The 23,000-nt window shown below is 47.0% G+C and overlaps 1 protein-coding gene across 3 annotated transcripts in view; it reads left to right on the forward strand.

The window, feature by feature from the left end:
* The window catches only part of OPHN1 (oligophrenin 1), a 136,448-nt gene that overhangs the window by 88,535 nt on the left and 24,913 nt on the right, over nt 1–23,000 (forward strand). For all 3 annotated transcript variants that reach the window (XM_082208531.1, XM_082208533.1, XM_082208532.1), the window contains 5 exons: nt 4,582–4,666; nt 5,151–5,209; nt 8,327–8,432; nt 15,609–15,768; nt 22,476–22,623. In XM_082208531.1, the coding sequence (XP_082064657.1) occupies nt 4,582–4,666; nt 5,151–5,209; nt 8,327–8,432; nt 15,609–15,768; nt 22,476–22,623 (558 nt within the window). The remainder of the gene's footprint in view (nt 1–4,581; nt 4,667–5,150; nt 5,210–8,326; nt 8,433–15,608; nt 15,769–22,475; nt 22,624–23,000) is intronic.

Consider the following 23,000-nt stretch of genomic DNA (forward strand, 5'->3'; position numbering starts at 1 on the left):
TTTAGGAGGAAAAAAGTGTGTCTCATGGAGCGAAAAATACGGTAAATTAATCTTAAGTGGGGCATGAAGAAAGCCTTTGGGCTAGCTGTCAGGAAACCGTCACCTTGTCAAGAGAGATTGTCACAGACCTCAGCTCCCAGGGAAACATGGTCGCTGACACAGCAGTTGACAGCATCCAGATTCTGCCTGCCTTGGAAAACCTAGATGTCCCTCCCTCCCTTGGCAAGCTGAAGAACGCCATGGACTCTCCCTTATTGGAGGTTTTTAAGCAGAGGTTGGATGGCCATCTGTCATGGATGCTTGAGTTGAGATTCCTGCATTGCAGGGGGTTGGACTAGATGACCATCAGAGTCCCTTCCAACTCTATGATTCTGTGAACTATCAGGCATGTGGTAAATTCTCAGGCTGGGGCAGAATCCCAACAAGAGTGCTGAAATTTCACCTCCTCCCTCATTGTCTACCTGTGTTCTACCATAACCAGCAGCCTCTCCATTGATGCTGAGCTGGACAAGCGTATTGGCAAGGCAGCTCTGGCAATGGCTCACCTCTCCAAAAGGGTATTGGAGAATGTGATGCTAATGTCCAATTCCTTAGATGAAGGTCTACCAGGCTTGCATGTTGAGCACGCTGCTTTATGGAAGTGAGTGCAGGGCAACTTACAACCGCCAAGCACGATGCCTCAACACCTTCCACATGTGCTACGTCAGGAAGATTTTGGGCATCACATGGCAGGATAGAGTCTCAAACAAAGATGCGTTCTCCCAAACCCACATTCCCAGCAGGTTCGCACTCTTGTCTCAGCAATATCTGTGCTGGCTTGGTTACGTCTACAGAATGGAAGATGGCAGGACCCCCAAGGGTCCATGAGGAGTTGGCTTCAGGCACCAGGCCCATAGGCAGACCAACTCTGTATTACAAAGATGTCTGCAAATGAAGGTGGGCAACATCAACCCTGCTGTGTGGGAGTCCCTTGCAGACAACTGCAGTGCCTGGAGACAGACTGTCAGGTTGTATAACTACAGCAGTGACCAGAGGAGGAATGACCACTGGGAGGAGCACAGAGAGAAAAACGCCATGTTGCATCTGCAGCAGCACAACTGGACGCCTTCATCTGCCCCAGCTGCAACGAAACATGTCTATCCCGTATCAGTCTCTAGAGCCATAGCAGACACTGCAACCTTCCAACAGTTTGACTTCACCCCCAAAAGCGCATTCCTGCATGGTCTCCCAAGACAGACAGATGCCAACAACTAAGGGCAGGACAGCAGGAGGAGGGAGTTTGTGGAAATGTGAATATTTCTAAGAGGATAAATGTTTTGAAAAATGTCAGTAAGAATGAAAGCATACATAACAATAGATAAATGTACGTTAGACTGGGAATTAATATAAGGAAGATGCACGTATCACAACTGTAATAATGGTAGAATCAACAGTAGGAAAACAACAGAGGTTAAGAAGCAGAGGTGGATACATTTACAGAGATTGATGCAGGTTATTTTGATTTACACGCCCAGCAAATAATCTGCTAGAGATTTTGGAAAGTGCCTTGTCTGTCTGCCAGGTCTTTGTGTTTTCGGACACCTTTCCTGGATATCATTGCCCAATTTGACATCCAATGAAGCTGAACATTGTAGGATTCAGGTCAGATACAATTATGTACTTCTTGATGTAGCACATAGGCAAACAGTGGAACTCGCTCCCACGTGGAGCAGTGATGGCTACCAACTTGGACGGCTTTAAAAGAGGATTTGACCAATTCATAGAGGAAAAGGAGGCAATGCTCTTTCTCCAAAGCCAGACTGAGTAAAGTGTCTGAATATTAATTGGTGGAAACCATAGGTTGGCAGAGTGCTCTTGTGCTCAGACCCTGGTTGTGGGTCTCCGATTGGGGTCCCCGATTGGTCACTGTGAGAACAGGAGGCTAGACTAGATAGGTCATTGGCCTGGTCCAGTAGCTGGGCTCTTCTGATGCTCTTATGGAACCTCCAGACCCAGAGGCAGTCTATCTGGATTCTTGGGTCAATAGGGACCATTTGGCCACAGTGAGCACAGGAACGTAACCTGGATGGGTTGTTGGCCTGATCCAGCAGGCTCTTACACTGTGAGGAGGGCTTGGGCTTAGAAAAAGTAATCATGGCACCACTCTTTCAAGATCTTAGTGGGTGGCTTTGCATGAAGGCTGGAGGGGACTTAGTCTGCCAACACTTTCCCATTACATCATTCTGGAAGCCAGGTGGTTGTTTGGAGTCAGGGCCAGCTGGCTGCTATGATGGTGTTAATATTGACACTTTCTAAGAAATAAATCTCCCGGCTCCCCGTCACTTTCTGAGCAGGTCCTTTTTATTGCCAATCAGCAAAGTGCCTGCTGATTCCTGTAAGAGCCCTACTTCCTTGGCTGCCCTTTTTTTTTGTTTCAAAACACTTGGCTGTGCTCTCCCTTGCCATTGTTATATTGGATTCCTGTAGAGTCTTGAGTTGTACAAGGCAGGGTCACACTCTCCGATGATTAATTACATGGGACAAAGTGTGTTTGATGGCTGTTAATAGTCCTCCTGACTTTCCTCTGGGCAAATAGCTCTGTGTGCTTTCTATCGAGAGACTCTGCTGGGGTTTGTTAAATGTGCTTTGGTTTGGTTGTCCAGTTTGCTACTGCTGCTGCTTCTGGCACCATCAATCCCACTTGACACTAACAAAACATAGAGCTGCAATGGATTAGAAATTCTAGGTGCAAATTCTAGTGTGGCCACTGGGAACCCCCAGACTGGATTACTGCAATGCACTTTGTGTAGGACTGCCCTTGGGCCTGTTTCAGAAGCTCCAGCTGGTGCAGAGCACTGCAACCAGATTGCTGATGGGAGCTTCTGGCTGAGGGCATGCGACACCAATGTTAAAACAGCTGCACTTCACGGCCCATCTACTACCGAGCCAGGTTGCATTGATTTGCAAAGCCCTGAACAACCTAGGTCCAGGGTAAACTTCACCTGAACCTTATAGTATCCCAACTTGATCACTGAGATCATCTGGAAGAACATCGTTGGTTGTTCGCCAAGTTGGCGAAGCTCATTTGGTGACAGTGAGAAGCCAAGCCTTTAGTGTCATGGGCCCAGTCCTGTGGAACTCTCTGCCACTGGAGATTCAGCAGGTACTTTCTGCTTCAACTTTTTAACCACCTGCTGAAAACTTCTATTCCACCAGCTGTGTGCAGTATCCAGAGTGGAGTCTATTTAGGTGACTGAATGGTGTCTTGTATACCTCCTTCCAGAAACTCCTGGTGCCAAATGTATTGATTTCCTTTCCTTTGGACCACATCAGGGGGTCTTGTTGTCTGGGCAGCCCAGGACCTCCATACACACTGCACAGGCTTGCACCCCAGAGAGGTGACTTTGGTGCTGCAAATGCAGCAAAAGCAATACAGGAGGCAGCAGTTACGAGTTAATAAGCTCAACCTGATTGGCATAAGATACAAGCAGAAAGTGTGGCCTCAAATCAACACTGTCTGAACAGTCATACCTGAACTTTGTGAATGATTCCATTGAACAAGCTCTACTGAGCTGACAGCATCAAAGCAAGGTGGAGCTGCATCAAAGAGGCAACCTACGATATAGGCAATCAAAGAGAACAACAGACCCACGACTGGTTTGAGGCCGGCATAAAAGACACGGAGCCTTGTTATTGCTGCAAAACACAGTGGACTACCCTGTTGAAAGACGCTTTCTACACTGAGAAAGTGATACCCAGTGGGTTGCCAGACAGTGTGCCAACGACTACTTACTAAAGCTGCCTTGGAGCGTTCAACTCACTGCTGACAGCGGCAGCACTCACCAAATATATGAAGGCTTGAACAAAGCCTTTGGACCAACAATCAAGAAAACTCTTCCCTCGTCTTGCAGGAGAGACTGAAGCCAACAACAATGAAGGCAATGAAGTATACATCCTTTCACATTGGGTTACCAGCATTTGTTTTTAACTTCTTTCCTTTTAACTTCTGATGCTTCCGTTGTATGTTTTTATATTATTTTTACTGCTGTAAACTGCCCTGATATATTATTGTGATACGGTGGGATCTAAATATTTTTTATAAATAAGTAAGTAAATAAATAACCCAGGGTGGTGGAAGTGGAGAGATGCACCTGTCCTTTGGAGAGCCCCAGGTAGCTCTCCTGCTCACACTTTTGAGCCATTCTTCCCCCCACCCCCAGTGGAAATTTGGGGGTGCCACTTTCTCCATTAAATATAGTATTTTGCCCTTCCACAAAAATGTTGTGGTCGCTTGGATGAATCTCATCACGGGGACCATGTGCTGGATATTCTCTGTGCTTCCCCCTTGGCCTTCTTTCAATACCAAAAAGGATTCCATTTGGGGTTGTCATTGGGAACAATAAAATGAAAATAACAAGGAGAGCAAATTTCAAGTGGAACACCAGGGGAAGGTGGTGTAACACTGTGGTTTTCTCAGACTGTTGAGGCTGAAATGTTTTAATTGCTTCCCTTCACAGAACAAGAAGTTACAAACGGTGGTTTTCTAGTCTGTTTTCTAAACCTTTTATATTTTTTTTGCCTCTTCTCTTTTCCTCTCTCCAGACCCAAAGTGCCCAGGGGATGTGGACTTCCAAAATAGTGACTGGGACATCAAGACAATTACAAGCTCATTGAAGTTCTACCTCAGGTAGGTTCTTCTTTCTCAGTTTCTGCTTTCTAAATATCTGACCTTTATCTAGCTAATCTGCACAGAGTGGGTGGACAGAGGGCATGGAGCTGGTTAAAAACAGCTTTCCTGTGTTTCACTGCACTTGTCTTATCCTGTGAGTACTGCCTTAGATGGCTGCTCCATTTGCCCAATTCTCTCCACTCAAGGTGTCTGTGGAAATCTTTCCCAGCTACGCTCACCTGAAGCTGAGGAAGTGACCGAGGTCCTTCTGCATGCAGAACAGGAGCTCTTCCACTGAGCTGTGTCCCTGTCCATGAAACAAGGAAACTTCAACTCATATCACCAGGGCCTTGGACATAGAGTGGTCTTGATGGAATTTATTGAGATTTTTTAAAACAACAACAACATACAAATTGTTCCAGATTGAGTAGAGCACAGCTGTGCCTCCCTGTTTCCTATGGAACTTACGCATTGCACTCTCTCTTTCTTCCCCCCACCACAGGAATCTCTCTGAACCTGTCATGACGTATAAGCTTCACAAAGAATTGATCTTAGCTGCCAGTAAGTGCCTGGGAGCAGGGGGGTGGTGAGCTGCTATTAAGAGTAGTTTTCTGGAGGCTGTGAGCTCCTTTGCCTGATGAGGACAAGGTTCTATTCTCTGGAATGTTAGATCTGTGCTAAGCGCCTAGGAAGAACCACTTTCTCATGTTCTGTAAAGGAGGTGATAGCACATAGAAAACAGGGACATGTGCCTTCTCTCCTCTCATACAAACCAAGGCAGGTCCTACTACTTACCTCCCAAAATGGATATTTCCTCCTCCTCCCAACTGCCCCCCCAAATTTCTTTTTTGTATTGTGTATGCCTACTAAGGAAGATAATAACGCAATAAAATTTGAAACAGTAACAGTTCATTGCACATGTATCCAAAATCGGATTAAAACTATTGAGTTTAATTCATCAAAATTGATGGACTTGATCTCGTGTTACCTGCTTTTCAACATCTAATAGTCAATAGACCTCCGGTGCTTCCCCTGCTGCCCCCTTGCCCCTTGCAGTACTACCCACTTTGAGAACCACTGATCTAGGGCAAGAACAGCAAATCTCACTTGAGGACGTCATGGCCAATGCCCCCCCCCCTTTAATTGATTGTTCCATGGACAATCAAAGCAGCATGGTTAATTAACTCTGAAACCTTTCAATTAGGTAGACAGTCCAAATTTGCACAGTATTGTATTACTAGGCCCGGACAACAATTTAATTAAATGAGTGGATAAATCAAGAATCTGGTCATCTTGATTGAACTCCTGCTGGCTGTAATGAGCTCCCTGGTGCTTCCCGTTTTCAACATCCATCCTCCTCTCCCTGTTTCTCTGTGAGTGCTTTCGCGGGTTTGCAAGCTAGCTTGAAGCACAGGCTTCCTTAAGCAAGTGCAAGAGCGCATCCACAACTTATCCTCTCGCATCCTGTCCCACGGGTTTAATTAATACAATTTATCTTTGCTTGGCCAGTAAAATGTGTGTAAAATCACATAGCGATCATTAAAAATGATTGCCAAGTACTTGCAAAGTAATATTAATATTTGTTAATTAATTAATTAATTATCATCACCTGACATTTGCAGAAGGTAAAATTCAAATTCCTTGGTTTTCTGAAAGCGGTTTATGTGCTTCTTCATTAAACGTAAACTTAACAAGCTAAATGTTATCCAATTAATAGCAGGTTGTAATCCCTCACACCCAAGAACATATTTTAAAAAGCCCCTCACTGAAGAAATTTGCAAAAATTAAGCTTCGCACTGTACTATCTTAGGGTCAATCTCTATCATTGGGCTCACAAGAGCCCAGCTGATCTGGAGCAGAGGTGAGATGCAGCACAGACTTGCCACAGGTGGTGAAAGGTTGCATTCTGTGCTGAGCTGGGGCAAGTGGAGATCAATGGCCTGGAGCTCTGGGCTTGATTGAAGGACAGAGAGATGTCTAGCCAAGGAGAATCTGCACTCTTCCCCCCCCCCCAGTTGACATGTAACGTGAGCCCCATGCTGCCATACAGGCAAAATAGCATGGAATCATAGAATTGTAGAGTTGGAAGGGACCCAAAGAATCATCTAGTCCAACCCCCTGCAATGCAAGAATCTCAGCTAGATCATACAGCTTAAAAACCTCCACTACCTCTCACGGGAGTCTGTTCCACTGCAAAACAGCTCTTACTGTCAGAAGATTCTCCTTGGCTCAACAGTGGCCAATCGCAGAGGCATCTTGGAGGCCTTTCATCACTCAGCAAGGAGGCTCCGACCTCTGCACCTTGGCTTCGAAGGTGCTTTGGGACAGAGCCAGGACCCTGGGAGAGGACAGTTTCAGTCAATCAATCAATCCTTCTAACCTCCACCAGTTTTAGACTACAACGCCCATCATCCCAGCGTTATGTGGCTGTGCCTGATGGGAGTTGTAGTCCAAAACAGCTGGAGAGCATGGTGTTTATGTGGAGACTCAGAGCTGCATGGGAAAATGCATGCATAAGAGTGAAGGATTCTTCTAGTTTAAATGGTGAGGTGGTAGAAATGGGGCTTTGGAAAGGTATCACAACGCTCATCCAGTCCAGCCCCTGGAGGTGCTGGAATCATAGCTAAAGAAACTCTGACAGGTGGCCACCTAACCTCTGCTTAAAAACATCCAAGGAAAGAGAGTCCACAACCTTCCAAGAGAGACAGTTCCACTGCTGAAATGACTCTTACAGTCAGAAAGTTCTTCCTGAAGTTTAGTCAAAATTTCCATTTGAATCCATTGGTTTGAATCCAGCCTTGGATTCAAGCTAGCTCCATCAATCCAAGCTTGCTCCATCTTCCATGGGACAGCCCTTCAGATATTTGAAGATGGTTCTCATCTCACCCCTCAGTCTCTTCCAGGCTAAACAGACAAGGAGGGGGAAACTATATTGAAAACTTAACCCGGGCCATCAACAATTCCCTCTTTTAGCTGTCTCTGACTTCTCTGTTCTTCCCAGTTCTTTTTCAAATGCTATGAGCTGTGTCTAAATAAGAAACTGCTTGTATTTTGAGTTCCATCCTCCCTGCCCTCAGCAACATTTTAGCAAAATCGTATTGTGCCACTGATTTTCATCGCAGCCAAGGGCAGCTGTTGCTTGTTACAGTTAATATTTATTATTATTTAATACAATTTATGTATTAAATAATATGTATTAAATAGGGGGTTCCTCCCCCCTAAACACACCTCAAAGCAGTTTACAAAAAAGATAAAATAGTAAAACTACCAATAAGAAAATTTCAACGGGTAGAAGTAAAATAATAATAATAAATTCAACAACAATAATTTTAAGACTTCCCAAAATGTGAAAAGACGAAAAACAGATTAGAACTCACCCCAGCTTTGTAAACATCTAGGTAGAGTTGCCAAAATAAAAATGTTTTAACAGGTGGCGCCTGCCTGATGTCAGTAGATGCTGCTACGCTAAAAGATTGAGTTACTTCGCACAATTTTTGTTTTGAAAGCAGCAACCCTGGGGGATCCTGAATCACAATCTGGAAGTGAGGAGAGACAATGTAACTCCACCAATTGACGTGTCCTGCTTAAACACACACACAGCAGCTGCTGTTTGCACCAGAAGCGAAGCCTCTGTGTATTTACCTCAAACTGAAAATCTGATTATTTTTTCCTTCCTAGAGTCTGACAACCTGGATTATAGGCTGGGGGCGATCCATTCCCTTGTCTATAAACTCCCTGACAAAAACCGAGAGATGCTAGAAATGATCATCAGGCACCTGGTCCAGTAAGTTGGCGTTTCTATGCAAGATTCCTAGTGTAAAGCAGGGGGGTTGGCAGCTGGCGGACCTCTGCTCAACTGTGCCCTGGGCCTGATTCCAGAAGCTCCCTGCAAATGATCAGGACTCCAGCAAGAGTGATCTATACAAGGGGTGGGGAGAGAGAAGGAAGGGGTTGGACACAGTGCTCTTTTTTTTTTTTTTTTTTTTGTCTCTGGGCACACCCACTGCCAGCATTAGGCTCCATCCACAGTTGACATGTGACTTCCGTCAGAGTCGCCTTCCACAGAAGGGTTGCTTGTCAGGATTTTGCCTTCATGATGTGTATGTGTGGTGCAGTGTGGATTGAACTATAGACCCTTCAGAGTCTTGGCTGTTGGTGATGGCCTAACACATCCTTTCTCTGCTTCGGGGTTGCCCATGATGGTTACATAACGCCAGCTTGCCCCGACTGCCCTGGTTACCAATTAGTTTCCAGTTCAGAGTGCTGGGTGTGACCTATAAAGCCTTAAACGGCTCAGGACCCAAATACCCCAAGGACTGCCTCTCTCCATATGAACTGACCCAAACCCTGCAGTCATCACCTGAGGCCCTCCTTCATGTTCCTCCTCTTCAGGGGTTCTGGAGGGTGGTAACATGAGAATGAGGCCTTTTCAGTGGTGGCACCCCACTTGTGGTATTCTCTTCCCAGGAAGACTGTCGGTGGCAGCAGACTTTTGTCAGGCCTCTGGCTTTTTGTGCAGGTGTGTTTGCATTTCAGTCCAGTTTTTAAAAATGTGAAGATGTTTTAGATTTTGTTTTTCATGGGTGCAGTATTTATTTATTGTTGTAAGCCACTTTGAGTTACTTATATAAAATAAAAAACCAATAAGTTTAATAAATAATAATAATCTAGAAAAGGGAGGCTGTTGCAATTCTGATACGGCAAGGAGGATGTGTGACAACAAGCCTTGGCTTTCAGAGCAGGAGGGTTTGATTGTTTCCAGAAATGTGATTTTTTCTTCTCCTCCTCCAACAAAGCACCACTCTTAAGTGCTTGTCAGAGGAAAATATGCCTGGTTTTGACAATTTGAAATTTCATTGTGCAATTGCTGGGTGTGATATAGATTATAACCTCCAGCCTTTTCCTCTTTCTGGTTTCAGTCTTCTGGCATAGATTTCGTTGCTTCATTGGCTCCAAAGATTTGTTGAAATCCTCCCCCTCCTTCCATATTTTATTGGTTTTGTTAGGATTTTGCAAAGTTTTTGACAGATAAAGTTGCTCATATTTAGAAGGAGCTAGACACCACCATGGGAGCAGGGCTGGGGCGGGAGAATGCTAGAGCCCTGTCAGGTCAAGTTGCATGGAATCAATTTCAATCCATTACCCCTAGGATGTGGACAGGCTGCTTGGACACGTGAAACCAACCACCTGTCTCCTTGATCCTTGCCCATCCTGGCTAATAAAAGCAAGCTGGGAAGGGCTGGGCGATGGGCTCTGCGGGGTGGTGAATGCTTCCCTCTGTGAGGGATCATTCCCAGACCTGCTGAAAGAGGCGGTCATTAAACCGCTTCTTAAAAAAACATCTTTAGACCCGGCCAGTATGGCCAACTATCGCCCAGTCTCAAATCTTCCATTCTTGGGCAAGGTGATTGAGCAGGTGGTTGCTGAACAACTCCAGGCACGCCTGGAGGATGCGGACCATTTGGATCCCTTCCAATCGGGATTCAGGCCTCATCATGGGACTGAAACTGCCTTGGTTGCGCTGGTTGACGATCTCCAGCAGGCTAGGGACAAAGGTGAGAGCTGTTTCCCACTACTGGATCTCTCAGCGGTCTTTGATACAATCGACCATAACATCCTTCTGGACCGTCTAGAGGAGCTGGGAGCTGTTGGCACTGTTATACAGTGGTTCCGCACCTTCGTCCTGGGCCGTGTTCAGAAAGTGGTGGTGGGGGATTAGTGTTCAGACCCCTGGGCCCTCACTTTTGGGGTGCCTCAGGGTTCCATCCTCTCCCCCATGCTTTTTAATGTCTACATAAAGCTGCAGGGGGTTTGGACTGGGTGTCCATCAATATGCAGATGATGCCCAGCTCTACCTCTCTTTCAAATCAGAACCAGTGAAGGTGGTGAAGGTCCTGTGTGAGTGCCTGGAGGCGGTTGGAGGATGGATGGCGGCTAATGGATTGAGGTTGAATCCTGACAAGACAGAGTACTGTTCTTGGGAGACAGGGGGCGGGCAGGTGTGGAGGACTCCCTGGTCCTCAGTGGGGTAACTGTGCCCCTAAAGGACCAGGTGTGCAGCCTGGGAGTCATTTTGGACTCACAGCTGTCCATGGAGGCGCAGGTCAGTTCTGTGTCCAGGGCAGCTGTCTACTAGCTCCATCTGGTACGCAGGCTGAGACCCTACCTGCCCGCAGACTGTCTCGCCAGAGTGGTGCATGCTCTGGTTATCTCTCGCTTGGACTACTGCAATGCGCTCTATGCGACCTGGAAGGTGACCAGAAACCACAACTAATCCAGACTGCGGTAGCTAGACTGGTGACTGGGGGCGGCCACCGAGACCACGTAACACCGGTCTTGAAAGACCTACATTGGCCCCCAGTATGTTTCTGAGCACAATTCAAAGTGTTGGTGCTGACCTTTAAAGCCCTAAACGGCCTCGGTCCTGAAGGAGCGTCTCCACCCCCATCGTTCTACCCGGACACTGAGGTCCACGCTGAGAGCCTTCTGGCGGTTTCCTCGCTGTGAGAAGCCAAGTTATAGGGAACCAGGCAGAGGGCCTTCTCAGTAGCGGCACCCGCCGTGTGGAACATCCTCCCACTAGAGGTCAAAGAGAAAAAATACCAGACTTTTAAAAGACATCTGGGCAGCCCTGTTTAGGGAAGCTTTTAATGTTTAATAGACTATTGTATTTTAATATTGTGTTGGAAGCCACCCAGAGTGGCTGGAGAAACCCAGCCAGATGGGCGGGGCATAAAAAATAAATTATTAAATATTATTGTTATTATTGTTGTTGTTGTTGTTGTTGTTGTTGTTGTTGTTGTTCTACAAAGCCTTAGAACAACCAGGCATTTGCATATACTTCCATAAAGCCAAAAAAGCCTATCTTTCAAGCTCTGCCCTTTAGTTATTTTAAGTTTACGAGGTACGTTTCAAGGAGGGCAATTTCCAAACCCCAGAGTACCAGCAATCCAAATGACTAAGACAGAAGGTCTTTCAGCATTGGGCAATAGAGCCCTGGGCTGCTATTTTCAAGTCCCATTCTGTTTCTGCAAACAGGTTCAAGAGCGCCAGGTGGAAAGATGATGCACTTAGCTCAGGGTTGGCAAACTACGGCCCCCGGACTGGATCAGGCCCGCCAGGGTCCTAAATCCGGCCTGCCCTACTGCTGCTGGCTCTCTGGCTTCTGGCTTGCTGCCACTACCTCCTCCACTGCCGCCACTACCAGCAACAAGCTAGTGCACGTGGTGAGCACTAAAGACACAGCCAGCTCATGGCGCTGTAAAGGGGGACAAGGAGACACGCTAAGAGAACTCACTGCGCGCAGGGAAGAGAGTGCTCCCCACGAGGCAGGCGGCGAGCGAAGCGCTGCGGGGGTCCGAGGTGGAGCAAGAAGTGACGCTGTCAGGAGGCGTTGTGCACAGGCATCAGGCAGCACCACCGCCGGGGTCCCTCACAGCTCAGTCACTGCCCCTCCGGGTCTCCTGCTCGCCACCTGCCTCATGGGGAGCGCATGCTCCCCTTCGCACGGTGGGTTCTCTCAGTGTGTCTCCTTGTCCTCCTTTTTGGTGCAAAAGAGGCATGTTCAACTAGGGGGGTGGATCTCATAGCGGAGGGATCTGCCTTGTGGGTTGGGGGATTACCTAGGGGAGCTCTAAGACACAAGGAGGTGGCGGAGCGGGCACTGCCGGTGTACTTCGAAAACCTGGCATCAGTGGATCAAGTCTATCAGTTTTGTTGAATTAATTAAGCTAAATCATTTTAATTGGGTTTTGCAATTAATCGCTAATGTTTTGAATTTTATTGGGCAGGCAATTCTGCTATGATGTTTTTCATAGAGTAGGGTGCACTGGGGATGAGTTTCTGGAACACAGGGTCCCAGGGCCCTCAAATGAGTTTGGGAGCCACTGAATTGTGGTTTACCTGGGACATGTTCCCCGCATGGGTTTGACATTGCTGGCATTATTATTTTTTTGCCTCTTCCTTTACTTTTTGCAAATTTATTAAACCACAGCCTCAAGCTGGTTTATGACCAAACCCATTAACATTTGCTTAAAGCATTGGCTTGAACTTTAAAGAAGCAATCAAAATTTCCAACATTACACAAAAGTATCAAAACTGCTCAAGCAAAAGTGCTTGTGTAAAGAAAAAAGAATTAATAACAGGTGGGAGCACAGCAGTAGACACCCACGTATACATCTGAAGGATGTCAAATCTACTTTTTTTGCCACCTTTCTGAAGGTGCACCTGAAATGTCTGTAAGTTTCATTTTTAGAGTTTGCAAGAGTATGTTCTGCCTCCACTGTCAGAGCCAGTATGCCTCTGAATACCAGTAACTGGGAATTGCTGGTGGGCAGAGTGCTGCTGTGCTCATGTCCAGCTTGCAGGCTTCCCATTGGGACATCAGGTTGGATGTTCCCAATGTGGGAACAGGATGCTAGACTGAGTGGGCCATTGGCCTAATCCAGCAGGCTCTTCTTACGTTTTAATGCAGTAATTTAACCTCCCTCCGTTGATACCCCATCACACAAAATAAGCTGGAGAGGCTCATTTGATAACACTGGGCATCATTGGGCCAGTGCAGTGGAACACTGTGACTAGAGATTCAGTGGGCACCTTCTGTGCCAACTTTTAAAAGCCTGCTGAAAAGTTATATTCTGCCAGGTGTTTACAGGCAATTAAGAAGACATCCTTCCGCAATGGTTTACTGGTGTTTGTTTTTAACTTTTTGCTTTTACTGTATGCTTTTATGTTTTTATTACTGTAAACTGCTTTAATATATTTCTATTAATGAATAATAATGCAGAAGAATCCCATGATGCTTCGCCATAGGGGTGGGGTTGTTTGCTTGCGTGCTTGAATATCCATATACTGCTAAATCACCATATAGTTTAGAGCATTAAAAAGATAAAGACCAAACAAAAATGTCACGAAAGAATAAAAACAAGTTTAAAACAAAAATAAATTTAAAACAGGCATCAATAGCCCATTGTGGGCTATTGTCCTCTTAATTGCCTGCAGAACAGAAAAGGTTTCAGCGGATGTTTTAAAAGTTGGCGCAAAGGGGCCTGCTAAATCTCCAACGGCAGAGAGTTGACAGGACTGGGCAGCTGACAATAAAGGCTTGGTTTCCTTTTGTGGTCAAATGAACCTTGCCAACTCAGGGAATGACCAGCAACATTCTTGCAGGTTATCTCAGCTTTTGAGTTGTAAGTACTCAGGCAAGGTCCCTAAGGCTGTTCAGGGCTTGTGAATTAATGCAAGGATTTTGAGCCTGGCTCTGTAGTAGTTGGGCAGCCAGCACATCCTCGACCAGAAGCTCCCATAAACAGTCTGGCTCACTGGTGGGGGAAGTGGGGTGCAGAGGGCATAACAAACTGGGTGGCGGGGGAAGCAGGGGGCGATGGGGTCCCCACTGGCTGAATGGAGGAGGAAAGCAGGGAGCAGCTAAGATTTCAAGCATGAGGAGGGCTCCGTGGTTGTTTTATTGCTTGGTTAAAGGGCCGGGAGGGGGGTGCCATGTAGGCTGGCGGGAAGGGAGAGTGAGGAGGCAGAAAGACTCTCCCTGAGGAAGTCGTGCCTGAGCAGCCCATGACCTTTTGTGCTTTGTTGTCTGCTATTTAGTTCATTACGGCCTTAATGCTGTTCTGGGGATCCGAGGAGGCGGTGGAACAGCCCATCACGTTTGGGGGTGGAGGGAAGGCAGGAAGAGGGGAGGAAGAGGTCACAGTCTTTCTCTCAGACCCCCAGTGTGGTGGTTCTGCCACTCTCTAAACACGTGCCAAGGGTTTGGTAGATTACGGTAGCAACCTTTGCCCCAGAGAGAAGGCAGATGGAAAAGTAATATATAAGTAATAATAATCACAACCATAGGATGGGTAGGGGGTACCTGTTGCCATGATTATTCTGGTGGATTTGTAGAAGTCTGAGTTTGCTCGAAGGGAGTCTGCCTTCGTGTGCACAGCAAGTGTTCTGGAACTTGAGGCTATGAGTGTTTATACTTCCGTCTCCAGCAATCCCCTCAAGGAGTCTCAGCCCTGGCTGAAATTCTCCAAAAGCTGGGGATGCTGCATATTGTCATAAACTAAGAAGGGGAACTATTAGTGTGTTTTTATGGGTTTGTCATAGTTTTCTAAAATGTACAGTATGGTAGCACATATATTCTTGTATTCAGTGAGTTGTATGAGATCCTGCCCCCTGCACTACAAGTCAGCAAGTCAGATGCTGCTGCTATTCATAATGTTTATTTTAAAAGTACTTGAGCTCTCCTATTCCAGCCTGGTATGGCAATACAAGTAAAGCAAAGAGGTGGAGTCTGGGAATCAAGGACAGAAGGGAAATACACTTGTAGCAGAGGGGAGGGCTGTGGCAAGTCAGCAGGGTTCCCAGATGAGGAACAGCAAGAGGGACGGCAAACTCGGTATCCGCCCCAGGTGGCAAAAGCCCTAGCCATGCCACTGATCTGGCTGCAGTACCCTGCCCCAGTTGCATCTTCTGAACCAGGCTCAAGGGCAGCCCCACATAGAGCACATCATAGCAGTCCAGCTTTGAGGTTACTAATGCACGACATATAGTGGTCAGGCTCTCCCTGTCCACGAACAGCTGTACAGTGGGTACCTCGGGATGCGAATAGGATCCGTTCCGGAGCCCCGTTTGCATCCCGAATGGAATGTAAGACGCGACGGCGCATCTGCGTGTGCGCGGGTCACGTTTCGCCTCTTCCGCACATTCGCGTGATGTCATTTTGAGCATCTGCACATGCGCGAGTGGCAAAACCCGGAAGTAATGTGCTCCATTACTTCTGGGTTGCCGTGGAGCACAACTTGAACGTGTTCAACCCGAAGCACATTCAACTTAAGGTATGACTGTAGTTGGGAAACCAAGCCTTGCGGTTCATGGAATTTTGGCTCCAGAATCCCCGATCAGATGCTCCTCTGATTTCCACCCTAATTTTCTTGCTTTCTTTTTCCTCTCCTGACAGCGTGTGTGAACACAGCCAGGAGAACCTGATGTCTCCATCTAACATGGGGGTCATATTTGGCCCCACACTCATGCGAGCCCAGGAGGACACTGTCGCTGCGATGATGAACATCAAGTTTCAGAACATTGTGGTGGAGATCCTCATTGAGCATTTCCACAAGGTATGGCAGAGCCAACAGTACACCGATTTCTGACTCTCCCCTGCCCCCCCCCCAGCAAAGAGCCTCAGTTGAGTTAGGATTGAGGTGCTTATTCCTTGCAAAGGGATTTTACAAGGGCTAGGTTGCTTTTCATCAAGGATGATTAAGGCTGCAGCCCTGCCCTATAGATTTCACTGGACTTGCTTCTGAGTAGACAGGCATGGAGATTGCACTACATACCCATGGTGGTGGTGGGAGGGGAAGAGTGGCAATTTAAGTCTGTTCTGCTGCCATATATTTTCTAAACAATTATGCATAGGAAGAAACCAGCTAAACAGAGCTTTTAATGTGCTTCACGTTACACAATGAATGTTTATTCGTGGAAGGCGTGTGGGTGTATTTGTGTGTGAGAAAGTAAATAAAAGCCAAACACAAAGTCCTGAACTTTCCAGGAGGAAGGGTTTGTGGTCAATTGGGTAGAGAAATTTTAATGTTCATGCTTCCTAAAGAAAGCATCATTTCTCGTTTGTGGAAGATGCATATTCATCATTTGAGAACTGAGTAAACAGCAGAGATCTGGTGGTGAAATACTGCAGTGGAAGATTTCCCAGGTGGGCCACACTTGGATGTTCTGCCTAGCAATTCTAAGGATGGGGATTATCGGAGATAAAGAGGGTTCCAGTTGCTGTAAACCGCAGGCGGAGGAGAGCGATCTTTTGTGCTCGAATCCTGCTTACTGGTTTCCCACTGGGGCACTGAGCACAGGACGTTGGACTAGATGGGCCAATTTGCCTGATCCAGCTGGCTCTTCTTATGTTCTCATGGGATTCCATTACCTGACCCCACATTAGCAAAGCAATAAAGCAGTGTAATATCTGACCGATGGAGCCTTCTCTATAATGCTTCAGGAGATTACCACCAGCACCACAGCTTTTTTTATTGACCTGGAAAAGTGGCCTTTAATTAAAAATCCAGTTTAAACAATCCAACTCCCTCCCTCCACCCGCCAAAAAAGGATAAACATTTTTTAAAAGCCCTGTTTAAAATTGAACCTTCACGCAGACATCTTAGACCTGCACTTAAGCTCTCCGGAAACATATCACAAGCCAGGAGGCCAACAGCTGGTTGCTGCTCCATTTCCCTTTCTGGTGCTGGGAGTCCTCCTTGAAAGAAACTGGAGCAAAGGAGACTGGAGGCAAATAGGGGAGATTGGAAACAAAACTGTGGTTTGGAGAGACTTCTGGTGCATTTTGAATTTTATTTAAAAATTTAGAGAGTTCCAAATCCTTGATTTCAAAATGCTGGGTGTTGAATCATAAACTAGAAAGCATCTTGAAGCCACTCCAAGTCTTTTTCCCCAGTCTGGATTCAGTATATGCAAAGTCTACCTGACCCTGTGCTGTGTAGTGGTTAGAGTGTCAGACTAGGACCTGGGAGAGACCAGGGTTCAAATACCCACTCGGACATGAAGCTCACAGGGTGTGACCTTGGGCCAGGCACAACCTCTTAGTTTAACCTACCTCACAGGGTCATTGTAGGGATTAACTGAGGAGGGGGTGGACCATGCATGCCACCTTGAACTCCTTAGACTAAAAGGTGAGATATAAATACCATAAATGGATAAATTTCTCAGCCCTCAAAGTTTTAACCACTATTTCAAGCCTCCTCCCCAAACCTTCTCTTAAGAGATTCTGGCCAGCAGTGGGGGGGGGGGTGAGTGGAACCATATAAAACGAGCCCTTTTTCTAATCTCTGGAATGGTGTCTTTTAATTAAAAGTAAGATGTCTTCTTTCCTGGCCTTTAATTTCTGCAGCGATAAGGTTAAGCTAGTAATGTTTTATTAGGTTTGAGTCTTAAAATGGGTTGGGTGGGTGGGTGTGGAGTGGAAATGTTTCCGTACGCACATAGGCAAACACTTCAAATGAGTTTTCAAGCAGGCATGATATATTATTTATGTGGTGAATTGTGAAGTCTCAAAGGATAGCGGAATTGTTCACTGGGTTGGTGTGTTGTAATTACTGCTTTGACAGCTTTAAACTTGAGTGCTACAGCTAAATTAAAAACTTGATCCCCCTGGAAACAAGTCTTGGCATTACACAAACCCTGCTCTGCAAACTTGAAAGATTAGGTCAATACCACCTGCGCATATGAAAAAAATTAATGTGCTTTTTACTGCCTCATTACATAGTGTGAACCTAGCTGGGGGTAGGAACAGCTTCTTGGAGAGGTTTGTGATTGTGGCTTTTAAATCGAGAGCTATAGTGCTCCGAAATATGGTGTGCTCACTGCAGAGAATATACAGTCCTGGGTACAAGCAAGAATTGAGAACTGCATAATTCTATAAACTTCGGCCATGTCTCCTCATACTTGTCTTTTCTCTCAACTAAAAAGTCACAAAGCTGCAGCTTTTTTTTCATGGGGGCGGGGGGGGGAAGGAGGCAGGAGGAATGGTGATCCCAAATGAGCTCCCCTAATCCTCCAGCGAGGTGAGGAAGTGTTCCAGTCCGACAAAAAGTTTCTTTTTCTTGATCATGCAATGTAAAGAGAGGTGCTCTTTTTCGCAGAAGAGTTTGAAAACACTAAGCCGGTAGTTTTTGAACTGTGCTTGTGTTAAAGCCACAGTCCCCTGCTTCGGATGCAACAGGAAACTGTACCTTAAAAAAGGCCGGGGCTGAAGCATCAAGCCTATTATTACTTGTCAAGCCAGAGGATCAGGACAGAAGTGCAGGGCCTGCACGCTCTCTGCTTGTAACAGAGGCTTTGACACTGTGCAGCAAACCAGGGTACCTCGTTTCAGCCGTAACGGGAAAGTGTGGTTGAAAGAGAGCAAGATGAAAGTGCTGTTGAGGGAAAGGAAGGAGAGGCGTGCAGAATGAACGCCCAAAGAACTAGCCATGATTTATTAAGTCGTTGTATTTGAACCAACCTTTTGTCCGTTGCTGCCAATCTTCTGGTAATGCGGCATAATAAAGAAGTAACTACAGTGGTACCCCGCAAGACGAACGCCTCGCGAGACGAAAAACTCGCAAAACGAAAGGTTTTTTCGTTTTCGGGTTGCCTCGCAAGACGAATTTCCCTATGGGCTTGCTTTGCAAAACGAAGCTTGCCCCGGGGACAGCGGGTCTTCTCTTTTGAAGCAAGGGGTGGCGGGGAGAAGCGATCTTCTCCCCGCAGCCCCAGGTCCGGGGGCAGCGGGAAGCGCAGCGCTTCTTCCCCGCTGCCCCGGACCTCTTTTGAAGCAAGGGGCTGCGGGGAGATCGCTTCTCCCCACCTCCCCTTGCTTCAAAAGAGGTCCGGGGGCAGCGGGAAGCGCAGCGCTTCTTCCCCGCTGCCCCCGGACCTCTTTTGAAGCAAGGGGCTGCGGGGAGATCGCTTCTCCCGGTGCTCCGAAGCGGGGCGGGGGGGGGGCGGGAACACCTGCCCCAGCCGCCCCGCTTCGGAACGCTGCTCTGAAGCGGGGCGGGAACACCTGCCCCAGCCGCCCCGCTTCGGAACGCTGCTCCGAAGCGGGGCGGGGGGCGGGAACACCTTCTGAAGGCGGGCGGGGGGCAAAAGTCTTTGTCCCCCCTGCCTGCCTTCCCAGGGGCTTTTAAATCGCCCCGGACAGCGGAGAAGTCCTCCGCTGTCCTGGGGCGATTTTAAAATGCCGCCCGCCAGCATTTTAAGATCGCCCGGACAGCGGAGAAGTCCTCCGCTGTCCCGGGGTTTTTTAAAATGCTGGGGGTGGGAAGAAAAGCCCTTGTCCCCCCCCCCCAGCCTTCAGAAGAGGTCCGGGGACAGACTGTCCCCGGACCTGGTCTGAAGGCGGTTTCCCTAGGAACGCATTAATTGATTTTCAATGCATTCCTATGGGAAACCGTGCATCGCAAGACGAAAAACTCGCAAGACGAAGAGACTTGCGGAATGAATTAATTTCGTCTTGCGAGGCACCACTGTAATTGCATTGTAGGAGGCATTTCTCATCACAAAGGCAAAGCAGTGAGAGAGAGCTATTAAGCAGTACTCCCCTCCATTGACTTCATGAGCCCAGCCTCATCGGGCCTCCTCGCCCCAACTGGCACCTGGGGGGGGCAGCCATTCCCTCAGGCTGCCTCAGTGGCAGAAACGGGAAACAGGAGGCTCACTCTTGTCAGGTTTACTGAGAGACCAGCTCTGCCTGGCATCTCCTGGCCCTCAGCTGTGCTAGCTGCGCATTCTAGAAGCAACTGTTCAAGGACTGGATTATTTTCCTCTCCCTTTTCCCTTGTAAGTTGTGGTTTTTGTTTTATATTCAAAGCCTGTGGGGAGAGTTTAGTCTTATTTTAACCAATTGCACTTAAGACACCCTGGGAGACTTTTTGGCTGAAGAATGGGGTGCAAATGAGAAATAAATATGCTGGGGGGGGCACTTCATACAACAGTGTTTGTAATGTTGCAGGTCATTTTGCAGTCAACATGCACAGCCTTGCTGGCAGACCTCTTGGTGTGTAAGAACCAAGGATAAGACATAGTGAAAGCCCTGCTCTGCTATCTTAATTTCTGTTAATTGCAACTGCTTTTCAGCCATTGAGCGGCAGGAGGGGTTTGCCACAAATCCCCAAATTTGTTTGGCATCCAGGCCGGGAGAACATTTGGCTATTCCTGTTTCCTAAGCTGTAGAAAATGCTCTTGCCATGCAGCCAACGGGCTTCACTAGAGATTAACAGCTGCTTTATTCTGTGGAGGAAAGGACAGAAGATCTTAACCTGATACCCTTTGGATGTTTTGGACTACAACTCCCATCCTGATGTTGGAAGTTGTGGCCCCAAATATCCTGGGGGCACCAGGTTGATCAAGACTGATCTCAAGAAACTTGGACCACATTCTCAGAATGCTGCCTTTCCCCAGGTATTCTGAAAGCAGACGCCTGGGGATGATGCCCAGCTGCCACCAGCCATAGAACATATTTTATGTTAGCTGGGAGAGACAAATTGGATGGAAGCTGCAGAGCAGCTAGTTCTACGTTAGCAGCTTGTGTGTACCCATTGCAGCCTGGAAAACTATAAAAAATGAGGTCCCCTTAGTGCTATAGAATGGGGCCCCTCAGTTTCTTTATGGCTCAGATGCTGGTCTTTACAACAAAGGCCCAATGCTTATGGTCTGTTGTCACTACTAAATACTTTGGCAGACCTTTGTCCTCCATGGGGTTGAGGCAGGAGGGGTATCAAGGGATGGTGTTATATTACTTTGGCATCTCTTCCTGTGGTAGTGTGGCAATCACATTAAAACAAATAAGGCAAACCAAGGTTGGGTTGGGAGTAATTGCTTCACTGTAATTTCCCCCCCATGATTTGGTATATCTAAAGCATCTCTGGAAACAGGACAGGTGGCAATTGAAAGTGAGCTTTTTAATTCGCCCCCAAATGAATGAGAGGGTAGTGACCAAACGAGGTCGGAGAGGGTCCTAACCAGTGGCTACCAAGGTGGGATTGCCTAGTGGGATGCTAAGAGGCAAGGAGGTGGCGGAGGCAGACTCACTCTGGGAGTGTAAATGGCCTGCTATCTTACTTAGTGGGTTGGGCAAACTCCTATTCAGAATATTGCTTGTCATAGGGTAGGGGGCCCTGCGGTTGAGTTTATGGAACTGAAAAGGAATGCATTTCGAGAAATGCAGTAGGGAATGTATTTTGGGTTATGGAAGGTATGAGCTGAATAATCTCAGAAAGGGAAATCAACGGCGCGTTACACACGCTGAATGAATCTTGGAGGAGGAAAATGCAAATTAGCTACTGCATGCGAAAATTGGAGTAGGCCAAATTAAGATGAACTACAACTAAACTACTGCAGAATTGAGCAATTTTTTCACCAGCCTCCTGCTGCATCTGTGGTCACTTTTGTTGATCCTTTGCCTCCTGTTGGCACAATCAGATAGACTGTATATCACTATGTGTGGAGACAAGGAAGATTCATGTCTGTGACTGGCCAACACGTTTTAAAGAGGCTCCCCATTAACTGGCGGATGTTAAGAATTAGTTATTGCTAGCTATAGCAGAATGCAGATTATTGGTCCTTCTGTTTTGTGTTTTGTTTTGCTTTATTATTATTTTTTATCGCATCACATTTATATCCTACCTTGTTTCTCCAAGGAGCTCAAGGTGTCTTGCATCTTTCTCCCTGTCCTCAGTGGCAGTGACTGGCCCAGTGGGCTTCCTGGCTGAGTGGAGATTCAAACTCCGGTCTCCCAGGTCCTAGTCTAATCCTGACACCACACTGTGTTTCTTCCTCGGTATCCCATGACTGTGCTCAGGGGTCCAGCTATAGTCACTGGGTGGCTTGAACCCACTGCCCACAAGAGGAAAGGATATAGGGAGACCTTTGCTGCAGGACTTCATTGAGCTTCTGGCTTGCTAAATAGAGTACAGCTGCGTCCTACAGCAGGTTAATGTCCAAAAGTGGTGGTGGTAGATGCAGGACACAGGGTAACGCAGGCTGGAATAGGAGAGAGACACAGTTTCAATATCTGGAAGAAGGAATCTCTTATGAGATGCTGAGCCTGTGCTGGTCATGCTCATGATACTGTATAGAAATATTTGGATGTATCACTATATATTTTCTGTTCTGTTTTGAAGAACGTTCCTCAAGTAAAGTTCTGAACAATGCTCATGGGTCCTGGCAATGTTTTATTCCAAAAGGAGTCAGTTGCTTATGCATCCAGTTGCTTAAAGCTGCATAATATTAATATCTGCTATATTCCTGCCTCCCCCCTCAGATATATTCCGGCCCCCCTGAGGACAATGCTGCACCCCCAGTGCCTCCTCCCCGGGTAGCCACTCGACGGCACAAACCCATCACCATCTCCAAGCGCCCTCTGCGGGAGAGGCCCGTCTTCTTTGGAGGCTCTGTGGAAGACAGTGAAGGTGAGTGGGGCTGATCCTGGTAACTGCTTCCTCAGTCTCCATCCTTTCATGAGGGGCTGCATTGGAGCTCTGTGTGTGCACCCAGCTCACTTGTTCATTTTGTTCAGAGAGCAACAGCAGCTGCCGCTTCACAAGGGTAAAAAAACCCCCACGCTATTTGCTGTAAACAAAATTGCATGCATGACGAGTGCACATCCCATAATGCTCTGAATCAGGAAGCATTATCCCCACACAAACTATAGCTGACCCCCATATATACCTTTGATGGAGTGCCCTTAAAAATCTCCTTGGGGACCCACCAAGGCCTCAAATACCTGCAAATATCTCTTTTGTGGTTTTGTTTTAACTTGCTAGTAGTTTTCTATCATTTTTTTTTA

This window comes from Podarcis vaucheri (assembly GCF_965113315.1).
Source record: "Podarcis vaucheri genome assembly, chromosome: Z".
Classification (NCBI taxonomy): Eukaryota; Metazoa; Chordata; class Lepidosauria; order Squamata; family Lacertidae; genus Podarcis; species Podarcis vaucheri.